We start from the raw sequence: 19,714 nt of genomic DNA on the forward strand, positions 1-19,714 counted from the left end.
GCAAAATCACCAAGGGTATATCCACTATGATCCATACGGTCAAGTACCTCTGTCTCTTGTGTCGATGACATGTTTTCCTTTTGCCATGTCTGTCGCAAATTGACCCCCTAACGAACCACAAGGGTCTTTACTACATTTGTGTCGATTTCGTGAAGCTCGATTGGGAATTTACATGTCTCTGCAAAGATGCAAGGCTTGACATCTGTGTTACGCCTGTTGCGTTGAAGAGGCGCAGGGCAGCGATGACCATAAATACATTTGACATCTTGGCAACCGCTACCGTTTTGGCATGGAGCCATACGTGCAACCAGGCGGAGTGTACGAATCTCGTCATTCGAGGGCGTGAAGGCGTGAAAATGTGTACAGTCCCCATTATAGGGGCATTCTTTTCGCAGAAAGTGGACATTACACAACTTCAACTTCTTGACACGATCCACTTCGGTCTTATCATAATGTTTGCATGGAGGATCAATACGCTGACCGGAACGATTGCGCGCAATGACTTCCTCGCGGTTCGTAGGCAGATATACAGGAGAGGCGGGAACCGGGGGTGCTGGGGCAGCAGCTTTGGCCGCCCAACTGTTCGGCACAGTGTTTTGAGGCTTGAGCGCCGGGAACGGATCCGAATTTACTGTAGAGGTCCAAGGCGTTCTTGGGAGAGCGGATAGCACGGCCTGACCGAGCATGGGACTGTCCAGTAGCTGAGTGGGTCGACCTGGCGGTGGCAATCGAGTGGAAACGCCCGATAGCATGTTGAGAATCGGGGTACTTGGAGATGAGTAGTCGATGGCTTTGCTTGGTACAGTGGGATCTTGAAGGACAATCTTGGCGTCGCGGAACAGATTAGGAAACTTCTTGGTGCTGTAAGGGAGTGAGAGTAACTCCTTCTCGAAGGGCACACCTTCGAGGAGGACTACCTTGCTCAACAGCTCAGCCTTGTCAGACGACTCTTCCAAGGCTCGCGCGTAGCCGTTATCGTGTGAGCATCCAAAAAGTATGCGGCGGCAGTGGTAATCCTGGGAGAAGAGCTTAAAGGATTCTTCATATATGACATTATTAGCTACATGAAACGACCTCGTGGTGTTGGAGTGGTGTTGAAAGGCGAAGAAAGCAGTCCTCACCTACGATCTTTTCGTCTGCACGATCTTTACCAGGTCCAACGTCCACAAAGTCGAAGAGTGTCTTGCTTCGGGTGAAGCCACGTACAAACTCATCGAATTGGCCCATTTCTTGGACAGCACCTGTCCGCACAAGTACATCACTCAGTCCCCGGACATTAGCGTAGATGCGGCAAACGATGCGTGCGGACACTGGTATGTCGCTGGTCTCGCTCTCGATATAAGCTTGGACAGCAGCATACAACTCAAATGCAGCCCGACGACCACCCAGTTCGCCTTGGTGAAGGAGTTCGTCGCGGAAGATCATGCCGTCTCCGTCAATGAGGATCATGACAAACGGGTTATCAGCCTGTTGGGTCAGTGGACGTCAGACAGAGAGAAGAAAGGGACCTACCATGGCTCGTTGCATGCTCTTGATCCACTTCTCGTATCGCAGTTTCTCCTTTTGCCATTGGACGGCCCAGTCGCGCTCTCGGTTGCGCTCTGAGATCATGACCTGATGCTGCTGGTGAAGGTACTCGTAGCGCGTCATCAGCTCCTGCAAGGGCATTAGCCAAAAGTGATGGTTTAGGCGCTCGACGTGTATACATTTATAAATTTCGCCTTTTCCTGGTCGAAGACCATGAACTGCTCGCAGCGCTTGCTAAGACATGCGAGCTCAGAATCTCCAGCGACAGATACTGGGGTTGCAGGTGAAGTCGGTTGACTCTGGCCAAGACCATTCAGGTATGGCGGCGATGGCATGTCTGTGTAAACGACGGTGAAGCGCTCAGATGTGAAGATACGAAAAAAAAGCTACTGAGATGGAAACGCTCCCAGCACTGACACGTTCACGGCGTAGGCAGTGTCAGGGCAGCTTGGTGTAATGAGGATGGGTGGCAGAGATGTGTGGCTGAAGAGAAATGGAAGGAAGGTAGGAGGCTGTTGACGAAGACGTGGACGAGGAGGAAAAAATAGGCAAGAGCTATCGAGACTACTTCCACGAGCTAGGCAACAGTAGGTGAAGGTGAGCTCATAGTTGACTTTTTTTTTCATATTGTTGTTAGTACCACACTGCTGGGAGTAGCAGTGAGAAGCAGATTGGTGGCTTGTCTATTGAATGTGGTTTCATCATGAGCGAGGGAGAGAGAAAGGCAGAAAGAGAGAGCCAAATGAAATGCTCTGCAGGCTGCCGTTGGGCGAGCGCTCAACAGCAGGGTGGTGAAGATGGTTTTCTGCAATGGGAAATGGGAGCAAACAGCGGCGATAGAATCAAAGAGTGCAACTGCCGCGGTGAGTGGTGAGTGCTCATGTCGCGGGATATGACTGTATACCCACCTCCATAGGCTGCCTATTGTCTCTTGTCTTTGCACGCGCAGTGGGTGGATGGATGGATGGATGGATGGATGGATGGGTGAGTGGGTGAAGAAGGAGGAGAGAGAGGATAAGGGTTTGCTGATTGGTGGGTGATGACATAACACAGTACATACTGTGTACTAGTTATCTCGGCTAGTTTGAGGATCACGTTACTTGTCTTGTGCCATGAAAATAGCCGGGATGGAGCAGTGGCAAATCACATGATACTCAAACTACCCGAGCGCATGAGTAGTAGTACAATACGTCCCTGCTCCCTACCCAAAGCAGACAGATCACACCTGGGCAGAAGCCGGTTGCCGCTTCCCGCCAAGGAAACTAGGATAACAAGGGATGCACTGGAGCTTGGTCCACTCGACTGCACTGCAGGAAGCTGCGCCCAGACGTCAGAGGAAGTCACGTTCGTTGTTCGTTGCAACATTAACTGCTATTTCCCGCCGTTGCCACGTTCCCACGTTCGCACTTTCCCATCTTTCTACCTGGTCCTTCCTGTTTCCATCCCCCCCCTTCGCACGTCGCCGCCTTTCATCATGGTCGCCCTGTCCATCTCCGCCCTGTTGCTGCTCTCTCTGCGCGCCCTCACCGTCCTTGGGGCCGAAAAGGTACGGCTCTACTGATATCCCATCGTACATGCAAACGGCACACCTTCCCCGCGAGTTCACCTTCGGGAAGGGCGGACGCGGGGAAGAGAGGGGAAGAGGGGGGGGGCAATCGCCAACACTTCGCTAACAACAAAGCGCTTCAGGTCGAGCCCGTCGCTGAGCTTAACGAGGAGCCGCAAACGCCCAATCTCAATGTGGCCATCTCGGTTTCGTTCCCCCAGTCGGAGATTTTTGGCGTCAAGCTCATCAATGGCCATGCCACTGAGGCGCGGCTGTCGATTAGCAACAAGGAGCCCATGCCCATTGGCGTGACCATCGTGGGCGGCTCACTGATCCAGGAGGTCGGTGGACAATCGCAGATCGTGCGCAACCTCACGACGCAAAAGTACTCCATCTCGATCCCCGCTGGCGCCGAAGAGACAGTCCCCTATACGTTCAGCACCGAGCTGCACCCCCAGGATCTGCGTCTGCAGCTCATTGCGGTGCTAAGCGACAGCAAGAACGCCCTGTACACCGTTCCCGCCTACAACGAGACTGTCACTGTGGTGGAAGCACCCACGAGCCTCTTTGACCCACAGATGTAAGTCTTCGGCCACGTACCTTTTTCCCTTCGACGCCTAGCCCTCCTTCCGTCTCCGCTTGCGCGGTTCGTATCCACCGAGTTGCACGTACTAATAGCCCCAGTCTCTTCCTGTACCTCGTGCTTCTCGGCGCCTTCGCTGGTACCGCCTACTTCGTTTACAACACCTGGATCTCCACTTTCTTCCCTCAGAAGAAGGGTCGTGGCAAGGGTGGCGAGCGCGCAAAGAGGTCCTCAGCCGGTACCATCAAGGTCGACCCTGCTGACCAGATTGCGGTCGTGGGTGCTGATGGCCCCGCTGTTACCTCTGGTGCCAAGGCCTACGACGAGAGCTGGATCCCCGCCTCGCATCTACAGCGCCCTGAGGCCAAGCGCGTTCGTAGTGGAACCCCCAAGACGAAGCCAAAGGCCTAGGTACTCACATCATGTGTGTGTCAGAGGCGAGAATTCGGATCCTGTATTATTAATTTGTACACCATGACGTAATTGCGGGGTTGTCGACATGGGAGCCATCGTCACTGGGTTGAGGATCATCTTTCAGGCTATGAGGTGTGGTGGTGACTAGATGCCACGGCAGCATTGAGAGAGTGATTCCACGGCAAAGATCCATTTGGGACCTTCCACGGCAAAGATCCATTTCAATACGTTACTACCGTTGGATTTACTATATAGATTTTCATGGTAGTGAGCAAAAGTTGTGCAGCCACGGATAGGGCTAGCAAAATAATTCAAGAAGATATAACCATGTGGTCCGTCAAATGCTTGCTGAACCTAACATGGGTTGGTCAAGTCTCACGCTTTCCTCCAATCCTCGAATTCGTCATCGAGATGTACTTTGAGTGCTGTAAACTTGTTTCTGAAGTCTTCCCCACATCGCCAACATTTCATGTTCCAACTCGGCCAATTGCCCGGATGGAAGCGCTCACTTCCTTCTGGCAAGGGAAACTCCTTGATCTGGACCAAGAAAGAGGAGTTGAAGCTCAGGTAATGCTTCTTATGTTTGAGCCAAGGTGAATGCATGTCTCTGCTGATGATGTGAATGTGTAGATGGTTCATCGAAGGGTGCGTATGTACTCCACTGACGATGTCGGATTGCCAGTTGCGACCAGGCGGAAGCAGCGCATCCCGTTCTTCTGTCGATGGCGGAGGGTTTGGGGAGCTCATCAGTTTTTCCAAGGCCACTTGATACACGCTGTCTGACTTGCTACAGTGTCCATATTGTCGGCGGAGCTCTGATGCAGCGAGCTGTTCTAGCCGCGCAACGCGTTCCTCTACCTGACGGCGGAAGTTTGCGTCCGTAGATAGAATATGCAGCGGATGCGCATTGTAGTATTTTGGTTTTCGAGGGATGAGGAGAAGGTGCACACTACAAATGGAATCATCAGTCAGTCGGTCCTGCAGCTTGAGGGACATGGACGTGGGCCCTGTGGATTCATTCATTACCTTGCTTTCGGAAACTTGTCATTGATCACCACGAACTCGTCGTCGTATTCAATGACTCTACCCTCTGGATTCGATTCTGGATGATCAATGTAGACTCCTAGTCCGTTGCGTGGGTCCAGTCTGCCTACAGTCTTTTTCGCCCTCTCCCAAGGTTTAGTGGGTGTAGTAGAGGTGGCTGAGGGTTTTGTTTTCTTTGATCCTGCCATCAATTCTGTGACTGTGATGTCAGATTGAGCTCCTACTGTTCTTCGAAATGTGCTGGACAGAGTATGTGACATACATGCATTGGGCTGTCTTGAAGACGAGGCACTACTTTTGTTGCTCGCAAGTTCCTCAACAGTCATTGCATCTTGATGATCGTGCTCTGGGACTGTCTGATGGGCTTGTGAAGACATTCTGGAATTGAACTTTGCCTTGGTTCCGTACAAGGCCTTGCTGTTTCCAGACCATCTGATGAGTCTAGAAGCGACTCTGAGCATATGCGTTTTGCAAGTGAAGTTTTATGAGAAGCAATGACATGCATGTATAGTAGCGGGCGGGAGACAAGCCAGGATAGAGTTCCACTACGCACATACTACATAACCCGACTGAGCGCATTGGGCCAACCAGAGCCCGAGGAATCCCGCAACGCCAAGCCATACTTTGTCGGAATTTCGGGATTCCAAGAGACAACACTTTCATCGGATTGACTTTTCGCAATGGATGCCTCACGCCTCACTTTCAATATTGCGGCACACAACAGATCCAACTGCCGGCGACGCAGTCCAACCTTGTGGCCAAAGCACTACTGTTGCATGCACGTGTCGTTCTCACAAGCAAGCACCGGCCATCCATCCCCTTCTTGACATAGGTACAAGCGTACTTGAGTCAACGTTCCTTACCGTACCGGTACTGTACCTACCATATGGTGGTGATTCATAGAGGCTCGGGCGCTTGACCTCTCCACAATCTTGTATATAACCCACGATGCCAAAAAATGCCCACGGACCCCGAGGCAAGCCCACAAAGAAGACGGTCGCACCGGAAGAGGATACTAGCTTCATCGTCTTTGGCGACGGAAAGCCAAAAAAGAAAAGAGCGGAAACCTCAACCACGAGCGAGGCCGCCCACGGCGAGGGCAAAGCAAAGGGCAAAGCTGCCGCTGGAGAAGGCGAAGACGCACCAAAGAAGCCAGACACCAGGACCCTGATTGGTGGCGCTTCATGGACGGGGAAGCTGCCAGTCAACTTACTGCAGGAACACTTTCAAAAACAACACTGGAATAAGCCAGACTACCGTATTGTGAGTTACTTGCACTGGTGCGCGAGCATTTTCCCCGGGGTCGCCTCTGACAAGCCATAGCGCAAGGATGGAGACCGACATTTTGCCTATGCCGTCGTCATCTCCAAGCTGAACCAAAAGACTCGAGAGACGACGACGCTACCTGCTATAAAGATTCCGCCCGAGCTCGAGGAACAGGCTCATCAACCCACTGCGGTGGAAGCCCGAAACTTCGCCGCCGCATACACCCTTTTCCGCGTTGCCAGCGCAAAGAATCTACACATGACCCTTCCGCCTACCTACCGAGACTTGTGGAAGAGAGAATTCGCAGACCTCAAAAAGCAAGACGAGCAGGACGGCAAAGGGTGGATGTACGAAGCAGACCCCTTCTTCGGCTTCGCTGAGCGCGAGAAGGCCAGGGAAGCAGCAGTCAAGGCACGCGACAAGAGAGCAAAGCAACACGAGGAATCGCAGAAGGCACATAATCTGCAACCCGGCGCAGCTATGCCGAATGCCAAGGCCTCCTCGTCCGGCAGGAACGTGACGAAGGGATGGGAGCGGGTGCCCAAGATTGAGCTTAGCAAAAAGACACGCAAAGAGGCTGAACGGCTCATTCGGCGCGACGCCATATGGAATCCTAACGCGATTCAAATCGATCCAAATACCAAGAGGTGCCTCGTGAAAGAAATCACTGATCTCGGGTTTCGTCAAAGCCATGTCGAAGAAGCCGCCAACATTTGCAAGGATCGTCAGGAGATCATCGACTGGCTACTCATCCACGTTCCAGAGGACGACTTGCCACCCTGGAGTTTACCCGATGGCTATGTTGCTGGTATCAGTATGGCTAGTTCTAATCTCAAACGTGAGGGTGCTGTGAACCGTCTTGCTGCAGCAGGATACTCCGTTGACCTGTGTGAGGAGGCTTACGACAGGCACAACGGCGACGAACGAAAAGCCGCCGCCTTCCTCCAAGCTCGCCTTCTGCGGCCCGATGATGACGATGAGATCATTGCGCAAGAGCTGGCTAATTCTGGCCTCGCAGAAGGTGCTGAAGAGGACGCAGAGGATGATCAGTGGGATGTCGAGATGTCTTCACTTGAAGCGATCTATGACACTTTATTTTCTCGATTATCGGCCACAACCTGCCGCATCGAGCTCGACGTCAAGCAGCAAGGGAAGCGCCTCATATTGCAGGTCTCGAAACCCTTCGGAGCCTACCCGGCTGTTGTACCTCTCATCACTTTCGAAGCTACGATCCCCGCTTACATCAGGTTAAGTATAATTCGACAAGCACTTCTGCATGCCCAGGCTAATTACATCGGAATGCCAATGGTATATGACATTGTGGATTGGTTACAACAGAACGCAGGTGAAATCTTCAAAAACCCGGGTAGGTTGTCTGATGTCTCGGCTGGCCTTTCCGCCGCGGATCACTCGGCAGAACAGCAAAGTCACAGGCCAAAAGGGAAACCCAGAGCACGAAAACCTATTGATTGGACGGCTGCCACGCCCTCGAATCAAAAAGTATTCTCGGATTGGCAGGCAAAGCAGAGTCTCCCTGCACTTCAAAAGATGTTAAACGTAAGAAAGAATCTTCCGGCCTGGAGACTAAGAGAGAATATAGTTCGAACTGTGAATGACTGCCAGGTTACAATTATATCCGGTGAGACAGGCTCGGGCAAGTCAACACAGTCCGTCCAGTTTATCCTAGACGACTTGATAGAGCGGCAACTTGGTGCGGTTGCAAATATTATCTGTACTCAACCCCGGCGCATATCTGCCTTGGGTCTTGCCGATCGAGTTGCGGATGAGCGTTGCTCGCAAGTGGGAGACGAGATCGGGTACATCATTCGTGGAGAATCAAAACAGAAGCCTGGCACCACAAAAATCACCTTCGTGACAACTGGTGTCCTATTGCGTCGACTCCAAACCTCTGGTGGAAATGAGGATGACGTGGTCGCCTCACTTGCCGATGTCAGTCACGTCGTAGTTGACGAAGTCCATGAACGTGGTCTGGATACCGACTTCGCTCTTGTGTTATTGCGCCAGGTTCTCCGGCGGCGCAAGGATTTGAAGGTCATTCTCATGAGTGCCACTCTTGATGCCGAGGTGTTTGAAACATACTTCAGAGACGTGGGACCGGTTGGTCGTGTTGAGATTGAAGGTCGAACCCACCCTGTAACGGACTATTACATCGATGACGTTGTGCACTTTACTGGCTTCAGAGGCAACGGCATTGGGGATGATGATCACGATACAACGGAAAAGACCATGTCCTCTAGTCTCCGAAGTATTGGGTTTGGCATAAACTATGATCTGATTGCAGAGACTGTCCGTCACATCGATCGGCAGCTCGGGTCCAAAGATGGTGCTATTCTCATCTTCCTTCCTGGTACAATGGAAATTGATCGCACAATCAGAGCACTAGATCAGTTCCCTAACATATATGCTTTGCCGCTGCATGCGTCGCTTCTACCCATAGACCAGAAGCGTGTGTTCCCTCCACCGCCTCACGGAAAGCGAAAGGTCATTGCAGCAACCAATGTCGCGGAGACTTCAATCACAATTGAGGATGTCGTTGCAGTCATCGACACCGGTCGCGTCAAGGAAACGAGCTACGACGCTCAACTCAACGTCGTCCGGCTAGCTGAGACGTGGGCGTCTAGAGCAGCTTGTAAACAACGCAGAGGCCGTGCAGGCCGTGTACGGCCAGGTGATTGCTATAAGCTCTACACTCGGACTGCTGAAGAAAAAATGATGGAGCGACCTGAGCCGGAGATTAGACGAGTGCCACTCGAACAAATGTGTCTGAATATCAAAGCCATGGGCATCCAAGACGTCTCCGCTTTTCTAGCATCAGCGCTCACGCCACCTGAAAGCACGGCAGTCGAGGGTGCGATCAAGCAACTCTCTCAAATGGGCGTGATTACTGATAGTGAGCTGACGGCGCTTGGTCGACACATGTCGATGATTCCCGCAGACTTACGACTCAGTAAACTCCTAGTGTATGGCGCGACATTTGGTTGCCTGGAAGCTTCACTCACCATCGCCTCCGTCTTGACCGCGCGCAGTCCGTTCATATCGCCTCGAGAAAGAGACCAAGGAACCCGCGATGAGTTTGATCGGCTTCGTGCCTCCTTTTCAAATGGTCAAGGGGATCTGCTCGTCGACCTACGTGCGTATGAACAGTGGTCTGCACTCCGCAGCAAAGGGGTGTCTGCACGCGATATTCGCGCCTGGTGTCAGGACAACAGAATCAATCCGAACACCATGTTCGACATCGCGTCGAACCGATCGCAGTATCTCTCCACGCTCAAAGAGATCTCTTTCATTCACAGTAATTACCACTCGAACGACACATCCTCACACGGCATGTACAACAAGCACAACGCCAATGATGCCCTTCTCCGCGCGCTCATTGCTGGATCATTCAACCCGCAAATTGCACGCATCCAGCTCCCTGACAAAAGATTCGCCGCGGGTATCGCTGGAGCTGTCGAGCTGGATCCTGAAGCCAGGATGATCAAATACTTCAACCAGGAAAATGGGCGTGTCTTTGTGCATCCATCGTCTACGCTTTTTTCCTCACAAACCTTCTCGTCTACCGCTACGTTCATCGCTTATTTCAACAAGATGATGACGTCCAAAGTCTTCATACGGGACATTACGCCTTTTAATGCGTATAGTCTGCTCATGTTTGGGGGTCAGATACAGGTCGATACTTTGGGGCGCGGATTGATTGTTGACGAGTGGATCAGGCTAAGGGGGTGGGCGAGGATTGGGGTTCTAGTCAGCAGGCTAAGGGGCATGTTGGATAGAGTGTTGGACGGCATGGTCAAAGAGCCCGGGAAAGGTATGAGTGTGCAAGAGAGAGAAGTGGTCGATGTTGTGAGGAGGTTAGTTGAAAGGGATGGACTTGATGCGTAGACTCTTCCTATTTCTGGTCATAGATCGTCAAATACTTGTGTTATCATACCCTGCCATTCTCTACAGCTAGCTTCACACAAGAAATAGAGAAACGATGCCCTTCTTCAGGGCAGAAATCCTCTCCCCTCTAGCTCATGAGATTGTGAACCTGCTCACTACTAAGCTTCGCCTTTGCAGGCGACCTTTTCCCGGAATTCTGCTTAACGACCGGTGTTTGGTCTACTGTCCTGCCTAATTGTGTACTTCTCGCGGTCCCCACACTCCAATCTTTGTGACTCTCCATGGCAGCCTCATGCTCAATATTCTTCACCGCCCTTGTAATAGCAAGACTATACCCGCCGATCCAATCACCCCAACTCTGTCTGTCTCCTGCCTCCTCCAGCGTTACACTCGTTGCTGACGGCGCACCTGTAGCCTTGGTTTTAACAGGTCGGGCAGATGTCGATGAGACAGACTGTTGTGCGATATCAGTGCTGGCAACACCATGGTTTTGGTTCTGCTCTGCCCTCGCCGCCGCGACAGCTGCCCTCCTCTGTTCCAACAATGTCCTCGCAACGTTCTGCACGGCAGCCACGCCACCCTTTATTTTCTTGACGTCTTCAAGCGAGACGTTGGTTGGGATGGGGATACGGTAGCTGCCTGAAAGTGTGACTTGTCTGTCTCCCTGGCTTGGCTTTCTTACAGCAGCAGTAGGAGCAGCAGCACTACCACCACGGTTCCTAGGGATCTCCTCTACGTTTTCATCAGATTCCCGTAATTCAGTGTAATAGGTGCTTGGGCGATTAGGATAGGAGTCCAAATCTTGACGTGCCACTTCCAATTCTCCTTCTAGACGTACGAGTTCTTCTATGTCTTCTTCTTCCTCATCTTCTTCTTCCTCATGGGCTTCACAAGTGTGATTTTCATCCTTTGCTCTATTCGTGTTGGGAAGCCTATTCAGTGTAGAAACTTGAGTTGACGACGAGGTTTTCCTACCCTTGCCACGACGGCGGGGAGATCGCGAAGGTTCATTCCTAGTCTTGCTTTCATAAAGGGCTTCGACTTTGGCTTCGAGGCCTCGAACCCGAGACTTGAGGGCGTCGAGTTCCGCCGTAGGGTCTTGAGTTTTTTTGATGATAGCGGCTGGTATACTCTCACCTTCTAATGCGGGAATAGAAGGGGGGTTGTCTTTGTTCAGCTTTCGCGGTTTGCGTCGAGGTTTCGCAACTGCGGGTGATTGCAATTCAGAGGTGGGTTTCGTAGGCATGGGGGTACTGGACTTCACAGTCGTGGTTGTCTCGATGACTGAGGATTTTTTTCCATTTGCATCTGCTGCTCGCCCTACTCTCTCCTGTTCCATTCTGCCGTAGAAGGTCGTAGTATTTGACTTGATCGGATTTGCTGTTGGGAGCTGGTTTTGGATTGGTAGTCATGAGCCCTAGAGCGAGTTCATGTGGAGGTAAATAGCAGGGTGACCCAAATACATCGGGTTAGCTTTGGATATGCTTTGATTGTGATTATGCGGGACCTTCGTTGTGCGCCAAGCTGGAACGGAGATCTAGCTCAATATATGTAGACGACAACAATTTATATAGATGATCTCATGCTCTGACTACTACGAGAGCACAACGTGAAGACCGCACAAATGTTCTTCTCTAGAACAGGATACCAGCGTGGGACAGAACCTAGACACAATTGACGTAAGACAACTGACGTATACCGGTAAGTGGCGCATATGGGGGCAAGGATAATGCGGTCTAAATCCTGGTCATCTAAGCGATCAGCGTCAACGTCAACGCTTCCCAAAAGTGTCTGAAAGCATCCTGGCCTACCTACAGGGGGTGTGTGCATATCCTCGACTTCTTAGGAGTGAGAAGATTAAGAAGCAAGAGCTCTATCGTAAAAGATCATGCCAAGTGTAGCAAGTGAACATAGTAGCCTACGAAAACTATCTAGTCTTCACACAAACAACGCCAGGGAATTCATAGTCTAATTTTGGACGTGACACCCATCACAAAGATTTATACAAGCAGATGTGGTTCGACCAGGCTTCAGATGAACTGAAATTGTCCGAGTGGAGATATTCGAGAAGAGGGCATGGTCCATTTTTTAAAAGTGCAGCAGGGACCAATACTTTTATAAGACGAGGAGCGTCAGGATACAAGTGTGTATTCAGGTATAAGGAAAGCTCGTGATGCATCTAATCGTGAAACAACTCACATGATCATCGTGACATCTGAAGAAGCACAAAGTAAAGCCATGGTGCGGTAATACTCGATGCAAACTGGGAAGCAGCTGCTTGTGTATATGAAAGACACAAACAAGAAAGCCCGGAACAAGGACGCCAACACGCCGTGAAATGCGCGCGACGCTGCGTTACCCAGAAACAAAACGAGCTGGAGGCCCTCAAAGCCAGGCCTAGCCGTTGGTAACGTCCACCTAAGACGCGATAGCACGAGTTGGAGCGCCACCACCACCGCCACGGCGATTGTTGCTCTTCGCGCTCTTCACGGACTTGGTAACGGTACTCCAGCCATCGTCGTCAAGGGATTCAGTGGTGGTACCAGCAGGTGCGACGGGGGTGTTTGACTTTCGCCTCCACGAACCGTCTGCTTTCGCTGGATCACGCACAACTTCCTGCGGCTTGACGGCCTTGTCGTCGACGATTTTGCCTTGGGCATCCTCATCTTGGCCTGCAGAGTTGCCCTCGTCGTCAGCTCGTTGGAGAATCTCGAAATTTGCGCGAGGCTTCTCTTCGCTGCCGTCTTCTTTCTTCTCGGCGCTGGTTGTTGCGGGAGCGGTGGCTTTTGAAGCAGCCTTTTCAGCCGCATCCTTGGCCCTTTTTTCCTCACGAGCCTTTTCGTCAGCCTCCTTCTTCTGACGGAGAGCAAGCTGCCTCTTCTCCTCAATCTCCTTTTCGCGGGTAGCGGTGTCAATGGGACGAGCAGCGCCGAATGGGTTGGGTTTGTCTGATGGAGTCGTGTCCTGGGCGGGCTGTGCCTCGGAGACTGTTCGCTTCGCCAGGTTCAACCTGGGACGGCCAGCTGGTGCGACGGGTTGTGGTGCGGGAGATGAGGGTGTGCTGACGTCTGGTGTTGCGGTGGGAGACGGCGCGTCAGGGCGCATCTTGGTACGCCATTGGTTGTCAAGCTCTGGCGCGGTGGGCTGCCTATCGTGTTGTGGCCTCTCGCTGGGCTGGAACTCGCGACGTGGCCCCCTGGATCCTGCGTCTCCTTGACCCTCACCCCAAGCAGGTGATTGCCTGCGCTCAGGACGGGCTGCTCCTCCCTCGAAATTTCTTGGCCGACCTCCATCTCTCGAGAGAGCTGGTGCAGGCGCGCTGGGCGAGAGAGGTCCCTTTCGCTCCCAGTTGCTAAAGTCCCGCTCCTTGCCATCGCCGCCAAAGGGAGGAGGGCGCCTGCGCTCACCGCGCTCACTCCCAGCATCGGAGCCGCCTTCGAAGCCACGGTCGCGGCCAGAGCCAAAGCCGCCACGTTCAGATGGTCGACGCTGGCCCGGCAAATCGGGGAGGGGTCCCTTGCGCGTCCAGTCGGTAATTTCCCTGGCCTCTACACGGTCTTTGGCTGTGGCAGTGTCAGCTAGTGAACGAGTCAAACGCAGCGGCGGCACATACGGGGCTCAGCAACACTGACGCGAACATTGCGGCCCTGGAATTGGCTGCCTGACAAATCGAGTGCCTTTTTCAGCCCCTCGACGCTGCCAAACTCGACGTAGCCGAAGCCCTTGGGCTTGCGGTCCAGTTTGTCCTCAACGATGCGCACGTTGGTGACTTCGCAGCCACTGAAGAAGTCGTTGACATCGCCCTCGGTGGCATCGAAGGACAGATTGCCCAAATGGGCTGTGTACGGAGGCTTCGAGGGAAGCGGGAGCTCCTCGCGGACAGCAAATCCACGGTCGGCTGCCAGAGTCATGGTTAGCAGGCGATGTGGGCCGGCACAGGAGCCATGGTAAGGGTGGAGCAGAGAGGATCGTACCAAAGCTGGCGCCGCGGTCAGCGCCGAAGCCGCCACCTGAGCTATACGAAGGTCTGTCGCCGCCGTAGCCAGCGCGAGCACCGGCCCCTGGAGATGAGTGAGTAAATAGCTAGACAAGTACATGGTAGTACATGACAACTGCCTATGGCGGCGTCTATGCGCATGGCCACCAGTGTTGTTGGCGGGGTAGGTATATGCGTACCGGCTGCACCTGCAGGGCGGCGTCAGTAAAAGAAGAAGGGGCCAGAGTGTCGCAGACAGCAGGCGACATACCAGGCATTGGTGCGTCCTCCATTTCATCGGCCCATGATCCCAGCGCTGCAGTGGGTTAGTTGTCTGTCTCCGCTCGCAGAGGGAACGCGTGTGGGGGAGGGGCAGGCGTACATTGGTCTCCCAGGAAATCTCCCAGGGACATCTTCTGCTGTTCCTTCTTCTTGGGCGCTGCGAGTCTCACTGTCAGCCATTATAATCCTTTGTAATCCTCACGACCGTCGCACTGCGTGGTGGGGGCAGCAGGAAGAAGAAGGGAAAAAAAAGAGAAAAAAGCAAAAAGAGGCGGGTGTGCGGGCAGGCAGGCGGGGGCGAGGCCTGCCAGTGTGCGCACACACAAGAAGAAACAAGAGTCGAGGGCAGCCCTACCCATGATTGCGGTTTTGCAGTCAGCGCGCAGAGTGGGATCCTGCGCGTTGGCGGTTGATGTTGGTGGTGGTTGTTGTTATTTGTTGTTGATGTTGTTGGGGTGGTGTAGTGGTAGTAGGAGTAGGAGTAGTAAGTAAGTAGTAAGGTTGTCTTTGTTTTGTGGGGGGGGGGAGGGGGAGGCGGGTCGGTCGTCTGCGCTCCGTGGGTGGAGGGAGGAGAGTGAGAAAGAGAGAGAGAGAGAGAGAGAGAGAAAGAGAGGAAAAGGAAAAGGCAAAAGGCGATAGGCCAAACTCTTCTTTTGGTGCGTCAAAGTCCGCTTTCCCGTACCAAAATCTCAAAGCTTAGTTGTGCGTTGGACCCTCCTCGCTTATGTCATCGCTCGAAAACCAAAGAACCCAGCCCAACGACACACATTCACTCATCCGCCCATTCACCTGCACCTGCGACAACACCAGGACAACGACGACGACGACGACGACGACACAATGCTGGAGTCATGACATCGCAGCAACACTCTCCCGACGACCTCACTCATCCCCTTGATGTAGCTCGTCGTGCCCTTTATGTTGGTCCTTTCACGGGTACGTTTTGCTGGAAATCTCCATTACCCACCTACCTACTTACCCACTCACCCCTGCTTCTTGTGGTCACTCCCGTCATCACTATGGTAAATTTCCGTCTCTCGTCTTTGCATCATTCATTCTCACATCTCCTTGCCTTTGTTGTCACCCAAAGAGTGAGACCAAGGTGCCTCTCGAATTGCTCTTGTAGACCACACACCAATACCGTTGTGAACTTGCCTAACCCCCGGTCAGGTGTTTTCGGCCTCACTTCTGGCGCTGTCTATGGCACGCTTCGCACCGAAACTCCCGTACTCTTCTCTCTAATCTCGGGCGTGCAATGTTTCACCCTGGGCACGACATTCTGGGGGCTGCGAACCGCTATCTTGAATTCGGACGGCCTACAGAATTGGTGGTACGCAACTCGAGGTTCACCACTGAAGGTTCGCTGTGATCTGGAGCCCACCATGAACGAAAAGTTACAAGCCTCGACCATGGCCGGTGCCTTGACTGGTTTCAGCCTTGGATTTGTCTTCCGAATCCCCGCCAATGTGATCCCAGGTACGATTTTTTGGGGTCTGTTCGGATACTTGGGTCAGCGTGGCTACAATTACTTTGACGCCAGGAACACGGCTGCAATCGAACGCAAGGCCAGGGGCGAGGAGGAGCCAGGGGAGTCGCTGATGTATCGATTCGCAAAGAGCAAGTGGAGTCCTATGAGTGTTCTGAATGATGAAGAGTACGAGAAGATGATGCAAGAGAAGGTCCTTCATGTGGAGGCCGAAATAGCTCTGATTGACGATAAAATTGCCGAGTTGCGCAAAAAAGCTGCCGAGTCGAGGGATCAGGGAACTCAGAAAGCTTCACCGGCACCAACCAAACCTGGTCAATGAATGGCAACCTTGATTGAATACTTACAGGCTCTAAGATGGAGGATTTATGTAAGGTTATTTTTATAATGTCGTGCTCTCCTTTGCATTCCTTCTAAGCTTCACTTCGCATTTCGGGAATAAACTGTTATCATCAAGCCCGGTCCATCTCCTGCCGTGACGTCTGCCTGACCTCTGGGTCCCATGTTATCAATGAGGCTGATTCCTATTTCTTACTGCTAGTCAGCTAATATAGCCTCTCAGTGTCCGCGTCTCTTCCATGCCTCTCACGTCCTTTGTTCGTCGATTGATTCCACATTCCAGGTTCTGGTTTGCTGAGATCTCGACTGACATATTGCAAGTAGCACTGGATCTAATAACGGCAAGTCAAGCAATTTCATCGTATTTCATCACCATGAGCATCGGAGGATTGTTCAGAGCCTGCTCATCGTGCCACCGCAAACGCTCAGGCAACAGCGCGCCGGGTTGCAAACGCTCCAACCACGACCACGCAAACATGTCTTATGCCCACAGCTACGGCCTACAGCCATACACCACAGCACCTATCTACTCACGTATTTATAACGAGAAATTTCCCATCTATCCATCAACTCACGCTCTAGCATTTGGCCGAGAGGTTAAGGACTAGCATCTGTTACGATATCTGTAGGAGTGCTATGACCTTCCAGACCGATCATCTCCTAGGGCGTCAGTTCGATTCCCAACCAAAACCTGTCTCCCATTAATGAGTAATTATTAATGGTATCGCCGGGTTACAGGTCGCCCACCCCCTCTCCCCTCGAGATCGGTGGGTGCTTTTTTGCAGATTCTACTGCGCTTCGTTATTTTTGGAGGAATTAAACCACTTATCGGTGCAATAGGTCTTGTGTCACGGCCAGTCCCTTTATTTTTTATTAAGCACTTGTATAGATAGTGAGGTTCTAATTTAAATTTGCAGTAGGTGGATAAATATAAGCCTCTTTTTTTATACATGACTCTCCACTTGTAACGAGATTTAATTCTGCTTCACTTTGTCCGTGAACAGAGTCTTTCTTTCTGCTCTACTATATTTATTAACTACATTGTCTATAGTTGACTAAACATCCCCTTCCCTATTCCCCCCATTTGCACCTACACCCTGGCCTTCTGCCTCTAATGACGCCATCTTCACGGACTCATCGACAACGCTTACTCCGCTCTCATCGCCACCCTTCCTCCCACTGTACTCCACCCCGGCCCTTCTACCGAATACAGCCATACCTACCAAGCCACCCATTCTCTTCTTCGACCTCAACCGTCTCCATCCCGCCACAGTCATCGGTCTGCCTTTGCCGCCCGAGAGCCAGAACAACGTTGGTGGTAGCCTGTCTGTGCTCGAAAACGTGGATGAACGTGAACCGGCGCCTCCTCTGAGTCCGGGAAAAGGCCAAGGGATAATATCGTGGCCTGGAGGTTGTGTGCGACGGCCTTGCAGGATATTCACTGGTATATGCGCGGTTCGGGGACCTTCGTGACGTCTGCGAGACAGGCGACTAGGTGAGACGACGCGAGCTGGCGGTAGCTCTTCTAAGCCTGCTATTCTCGATGATTGGGCACACAGCCCAAGTAAAAGCCATTGGCACGAACTGAAGCCGCAGATTTTTTCTTCCTGCTCAACATCATCACCTCCTCTCAGTCTCAACTCTTCGCTCTCTGAACCGCCCTTCGGCTCAACGCGCATTTCCTCAACAATCTGGCCATCCTGCGGATCAGTTCTGTCTATTGTACCCGTTCTACCAGATCGTAAGGAGTGGTTAGTCTGCCCAATCTCCGGTCCATCTTCCTCCACTGCAAACACGCGCCCATCATGGTGGTTTTGATACCCAGTGCGCGTTCCAATATCACTGTTATAGTTTGCGATCATTAAGATAGTGTCCATCATTCTGCCTCTCCCTCTAGATCGCGGTCTCTCAATTCCCTCTGTTCTCCACCTGCTTCTCTTCTGGCTATAAGATACAGTCTCCGTAAAATCGATCGAGTCCTCGATTTGCCTATCCGTATGTCTGGGCGTACGACCCCCTGCATCAGGGCTACGTCTTGGCGGACTATGCGAGCCTGCGCGCAGGGCCTCGAGATGTTGGAAGACTTCGTGTTTGTGTACGTAAGGATAGTCGCTGGAATGGGACAGGGGCAGGTGGTGTAGTGCTGGAGATTTAGAACGGTAATGGCTGATGTGCTGTGCCAGAATCGTGCCGCGCGTAGTGGATTGATGAGAGCCCACGGGTGAGGAAAGCTGGTTCGGTGTCTGCGTTTGCGTCTGACGTGACTCTGCTATCTCTCCAACTTGGCTAGCAGAACTACCCACCACTCTACTGTCTGTCGTCACCGCTGTGCCAATAGGGCGTGTTGATATAATTTTCTGTCCCAATCCAGACCTCTTCCTCGTCTCGTTTGCTTGCCCGTTTCTTCCTTGTTCCAGTTGCGAATTTGCGCTTTGAGATCCACACTCACTGCACGGTCTGCTTCTGGTCCAAGTCAATATCGTAGTCCTGGTGCCAGTCAAATGCCCCAGGTCACGGAAATGACACGTTGGCTCTTGGAATCTGGGAAAGGGACAATAGTGATTCCAATCATAGGAATAAGGCTCTTCGGGGCCCGGATCGGAAATAAGATGAATGAAAGGCAGTTCAGGAGCGGCTCGTGAATTTCGAGCAGATGGAATATGAGAAGCGACACCGTGATGATGTGCACCAAGTGGCTCGATGAGAGCAAGTGCAGTTTGGGAGCGGTTTACTGAAGGATTCCTAGTCCGGAGTTTGCCTGGGGTAATGACTCGCTTTATGATGGAGAATCCTGATGATATCCGTTGTCGTATGTTCTGCGGGGGATGAGACGAAGCACTATGCGCATCTTGGGTGGACTTCCACTGTCTGCGTTTACTTTGGCTAGTCATTGACAGTAGAGAGTAACGAGAAAGCGGAGATGAGTGTTGAGAAGATACCAAAATTGCAATGAAGGATTAGGGGTGCAGTGGAAGGCTTCCGACAATGCAAATGCTCTATTATCTGGCTGTGACAGAGGTCATAGCTAATAGATCCGTGAATAGTCTTATGATATATATCCTATGTGAACTGTACGTGTGAATAGGGACAAAAGTGATGACGAGGAAACCTAATTCGAATAGCCGATTGTGAAATGATGATAGGCTTCAGGCACAAAGGTGGGGAAATGTTGCAAACAACGATGCAAGACAGAGTGTTCGACGACAAGACTTCACTAAGGCAAGAGCTACTACCATCATCACGATTCTTGATTGTAGCACATGAATGATGGCGCCATGGGCTTCTGCAAGAGAGATTAGCCGCTACTTGGCGACTTCGGTGATAATCGCGAGCGTTGTGATGATCAAA

General features: G+C 52.1%; 8 protein-coding genes across 8 annotated transcripts; 3 read left to right on the forward strand and 5 right to left on the reverse strand.

The window, feature by feature from the left end:
- Positions 1-107: 107 nt before the first annotated feature.
- IAQ61_005592 (uncharacterized protein) lies at positions 108-1,862 on the reverse strand (the record flags this gene model as incomplete). Its single annotated transcript, XM_003839972.1, has 4 exons — positions 108-1,039; positions 1,122-1,467; positions 1,513-1,656; positions 1,707-1,862. 4 exons carry the CDS (start codon positions 1,860-1,862, stop codon positions 108-110), a joined length of 1,578 nt encoding a protein of 525 aa, XP_003840020.1.
- A 983-nt stretch (positions 1,863-2,845) lies between these two features.
- Positions 2,846-4,411, forward strand: IAQ61_005593 (uncharacterized protein). The gene is made up of 3 exons (XM_003839971.2): positions 2,846-3,073; positions 3,217-3,653; positions 3,758-4,411. Exons 1-3 carry the CDS (start codon positions 3,002-3,004, stop codon positions 4,065-4,067), a joined length of 819 nt encoding a protein of 272 aa, XP_003840019.1. The 5' UTR covers positions 2,846-3,001; the 3' UTR covers positions 4,068-4,411.
- On the reverse strand, positions 4,412-5,610 carry IAQ61_005594 (uncharacterized protein). Its single transcript, XM_003839970.2, has 3 exons — positions 5,377-5,610; positions 5,097-5,313; positions 4,412-5,019 (listed from the first exon to the last, which is right to left on the reverse strand). Exons 1-3 carry the CDS (start codon positions 5,573-5,575, stop codon positions 4,446-4,448), a joined length of 990 nt encoding a protein of 329 aa, XP_003840018.2. The 5' UTR covers positions 5,576-5,610; the 3' UTR covers positions 4,412-4,445.
- An 83-nt stretch (positions 5,611-5,693) lies between these two features.
- Positions 5,694-10,283, forward strand: IAQ61_005595 (uncharacterized protein; the record flags this gene model as incomplete). The annotated part of the gene is made up of 2 exons (XM_003839969.2): positions 5,694-6,377; positions 6,438-10,283. The coding sequence occupies exons 1-2, from the start codon at positions 6,063-6,065 to the stop codon at positions 10,281-10,283; spliced, it is 4,161 nt and encodes a 1,386-aa protein (XP_003840017.2). The 5' UTR covers positions 5,694-6,062.
- A 127-nt stretch (positions 10,284-10,410) lies between these two features.
- IAQ61_005596 (uncharacterized protein) lies at positions 10,411-11,622 on the reverse strand (the record flags this gene model as incomplete). Its single annotated transcript, XM_003839968.2, has 1 exon — positions 10,411-11,622. The coding sequence occupies one exon, from the start codon at positions 11,620-11,622 to the stop codon at positions 10,411-10,413; it is 1,212 nt and encodes a 403-aa protein (XP_003840016.2).
- Positions 11,623-12,701: 1,079 nt separating this feature from the next.
- On the reverse strand, positions 12,702-14,900 carry IAQ61_005597 (uncharacterized protein; the record flags this gene model as incomplete). Its single annotated transcript, XM_066096856.1, has 7 exons — positions 12,702-13,846; positions 13,897-14,181; positions 14,258-14,344; positions 14,460-14,468; positions 14,531-14,575; positions 14,642-14,698; positions 14,897-14,900. The coding sequence occupies 7 exons, from the start codon at positions 14,898-14,900 to the stop codon at positions 12,702-12,704; spliced, it is 1,632 nt and encodes a 543-aa protein (XP_065953207.1).
- Positions 14,901-15,284: 384 nt separating this feature from the next.
- IAQ61_005598 (uncharacterized protein) lies at positions 15,285-16,483 on the forward strand (the record flags this gene model as incomplete). The annotated part of the gene is made up of 2 exons (XM_003839966.2): positions 15,285-15,477; positions 15,712-16,483. Coding segments are annotated over 2 exons (831 nt in total), but the record flags the coding sequence as incomplete, so codon positions are not given.
- Positions 16,484-17,421: 938 nt separating this feature from the next.
- IAQ61_005599 (uncharacterized protein) lies at positions 17,422-19,257 on the reverse strand (the record flags this gene model as incomplete). Its single annotated transcript, XM_003839965.1, has 1 exon — positions 17,422-19,257. The coding sequence occupies one exon, from the start codon at positions 19,255-19,257 to the stop codon at positions 17,422-17,424; it is 1,836 nt and encodes a 611-aa protein (XP_003840013.1).
- Positions 19,258-19,714: the final 457 nt, after the last annotated feature.

This window comes from Plenodomus lingam (genome assembly GCF_022343315.1).
Source record: "Plenodomus lingam strain CAN1 chromosome Unknown contig_22, whole genome shotgun sequence".
Lineage (NCBI taxonomy): Eukaryota > Fungi > Ascomycota > Dothideomycetes > Pleosporales > Leptosphaeriaceae > Plenodomus > Plenodomus lingam.

What these genes read in the sequence shown, in the direction of transcription:
- IAQ61_005593 (XM_003839971.2), top strand. Translation starts at nt 3,002, where the DNA reads ATGGTCGCCCTGTCCATCTCCGCCCTGTTGCTGCTCTCTCTGCGCGCC. An exon ending in CCGTCCTTGGGGCCGAAAAG is followed by an intron (nt 3,074 to 3,216) that starts GTACGGCTCTAC and finishes AAAGCGCTTCAG; the next exon opens with GTCGAGCCCGTCGCTGAGCT. An exon ending in AGCCTCTTTGACCCACAGAT is followed by an intron (nt 3,654 to 3,757) that starts GTAAGTCTTCGG and finishes TAATAGCCCCAG; the next exon opens with TCTCTTCCTGTACCTCGTGC.
- IAQ61_005594 (XM_003839970.2), bottom strand. Translation starts at nt 5,575, where the DNA reads ATGCTCAGAGTCGCTTCTAGACTCATCAGATGGTCTGGAAACAGCAAG. An exon ending in TTCAAGACAGCCCAATGCAT is followed by an intron (nt 5,314 to 5,376) that starts GTATGTCACATA and finishes CTGACATCACAG; the next exon opens with TCACAGAATTGATGGCAGGA. An exon ending in GACAAGTTTCCGAAAGCAAG is followed by an intron (nt 5,020 to 5,096) that starts GTAATGAATGAA and finishes TTCCATTTGTAG; the next exon opens with TGTGCACCTTCTCCTCATCC.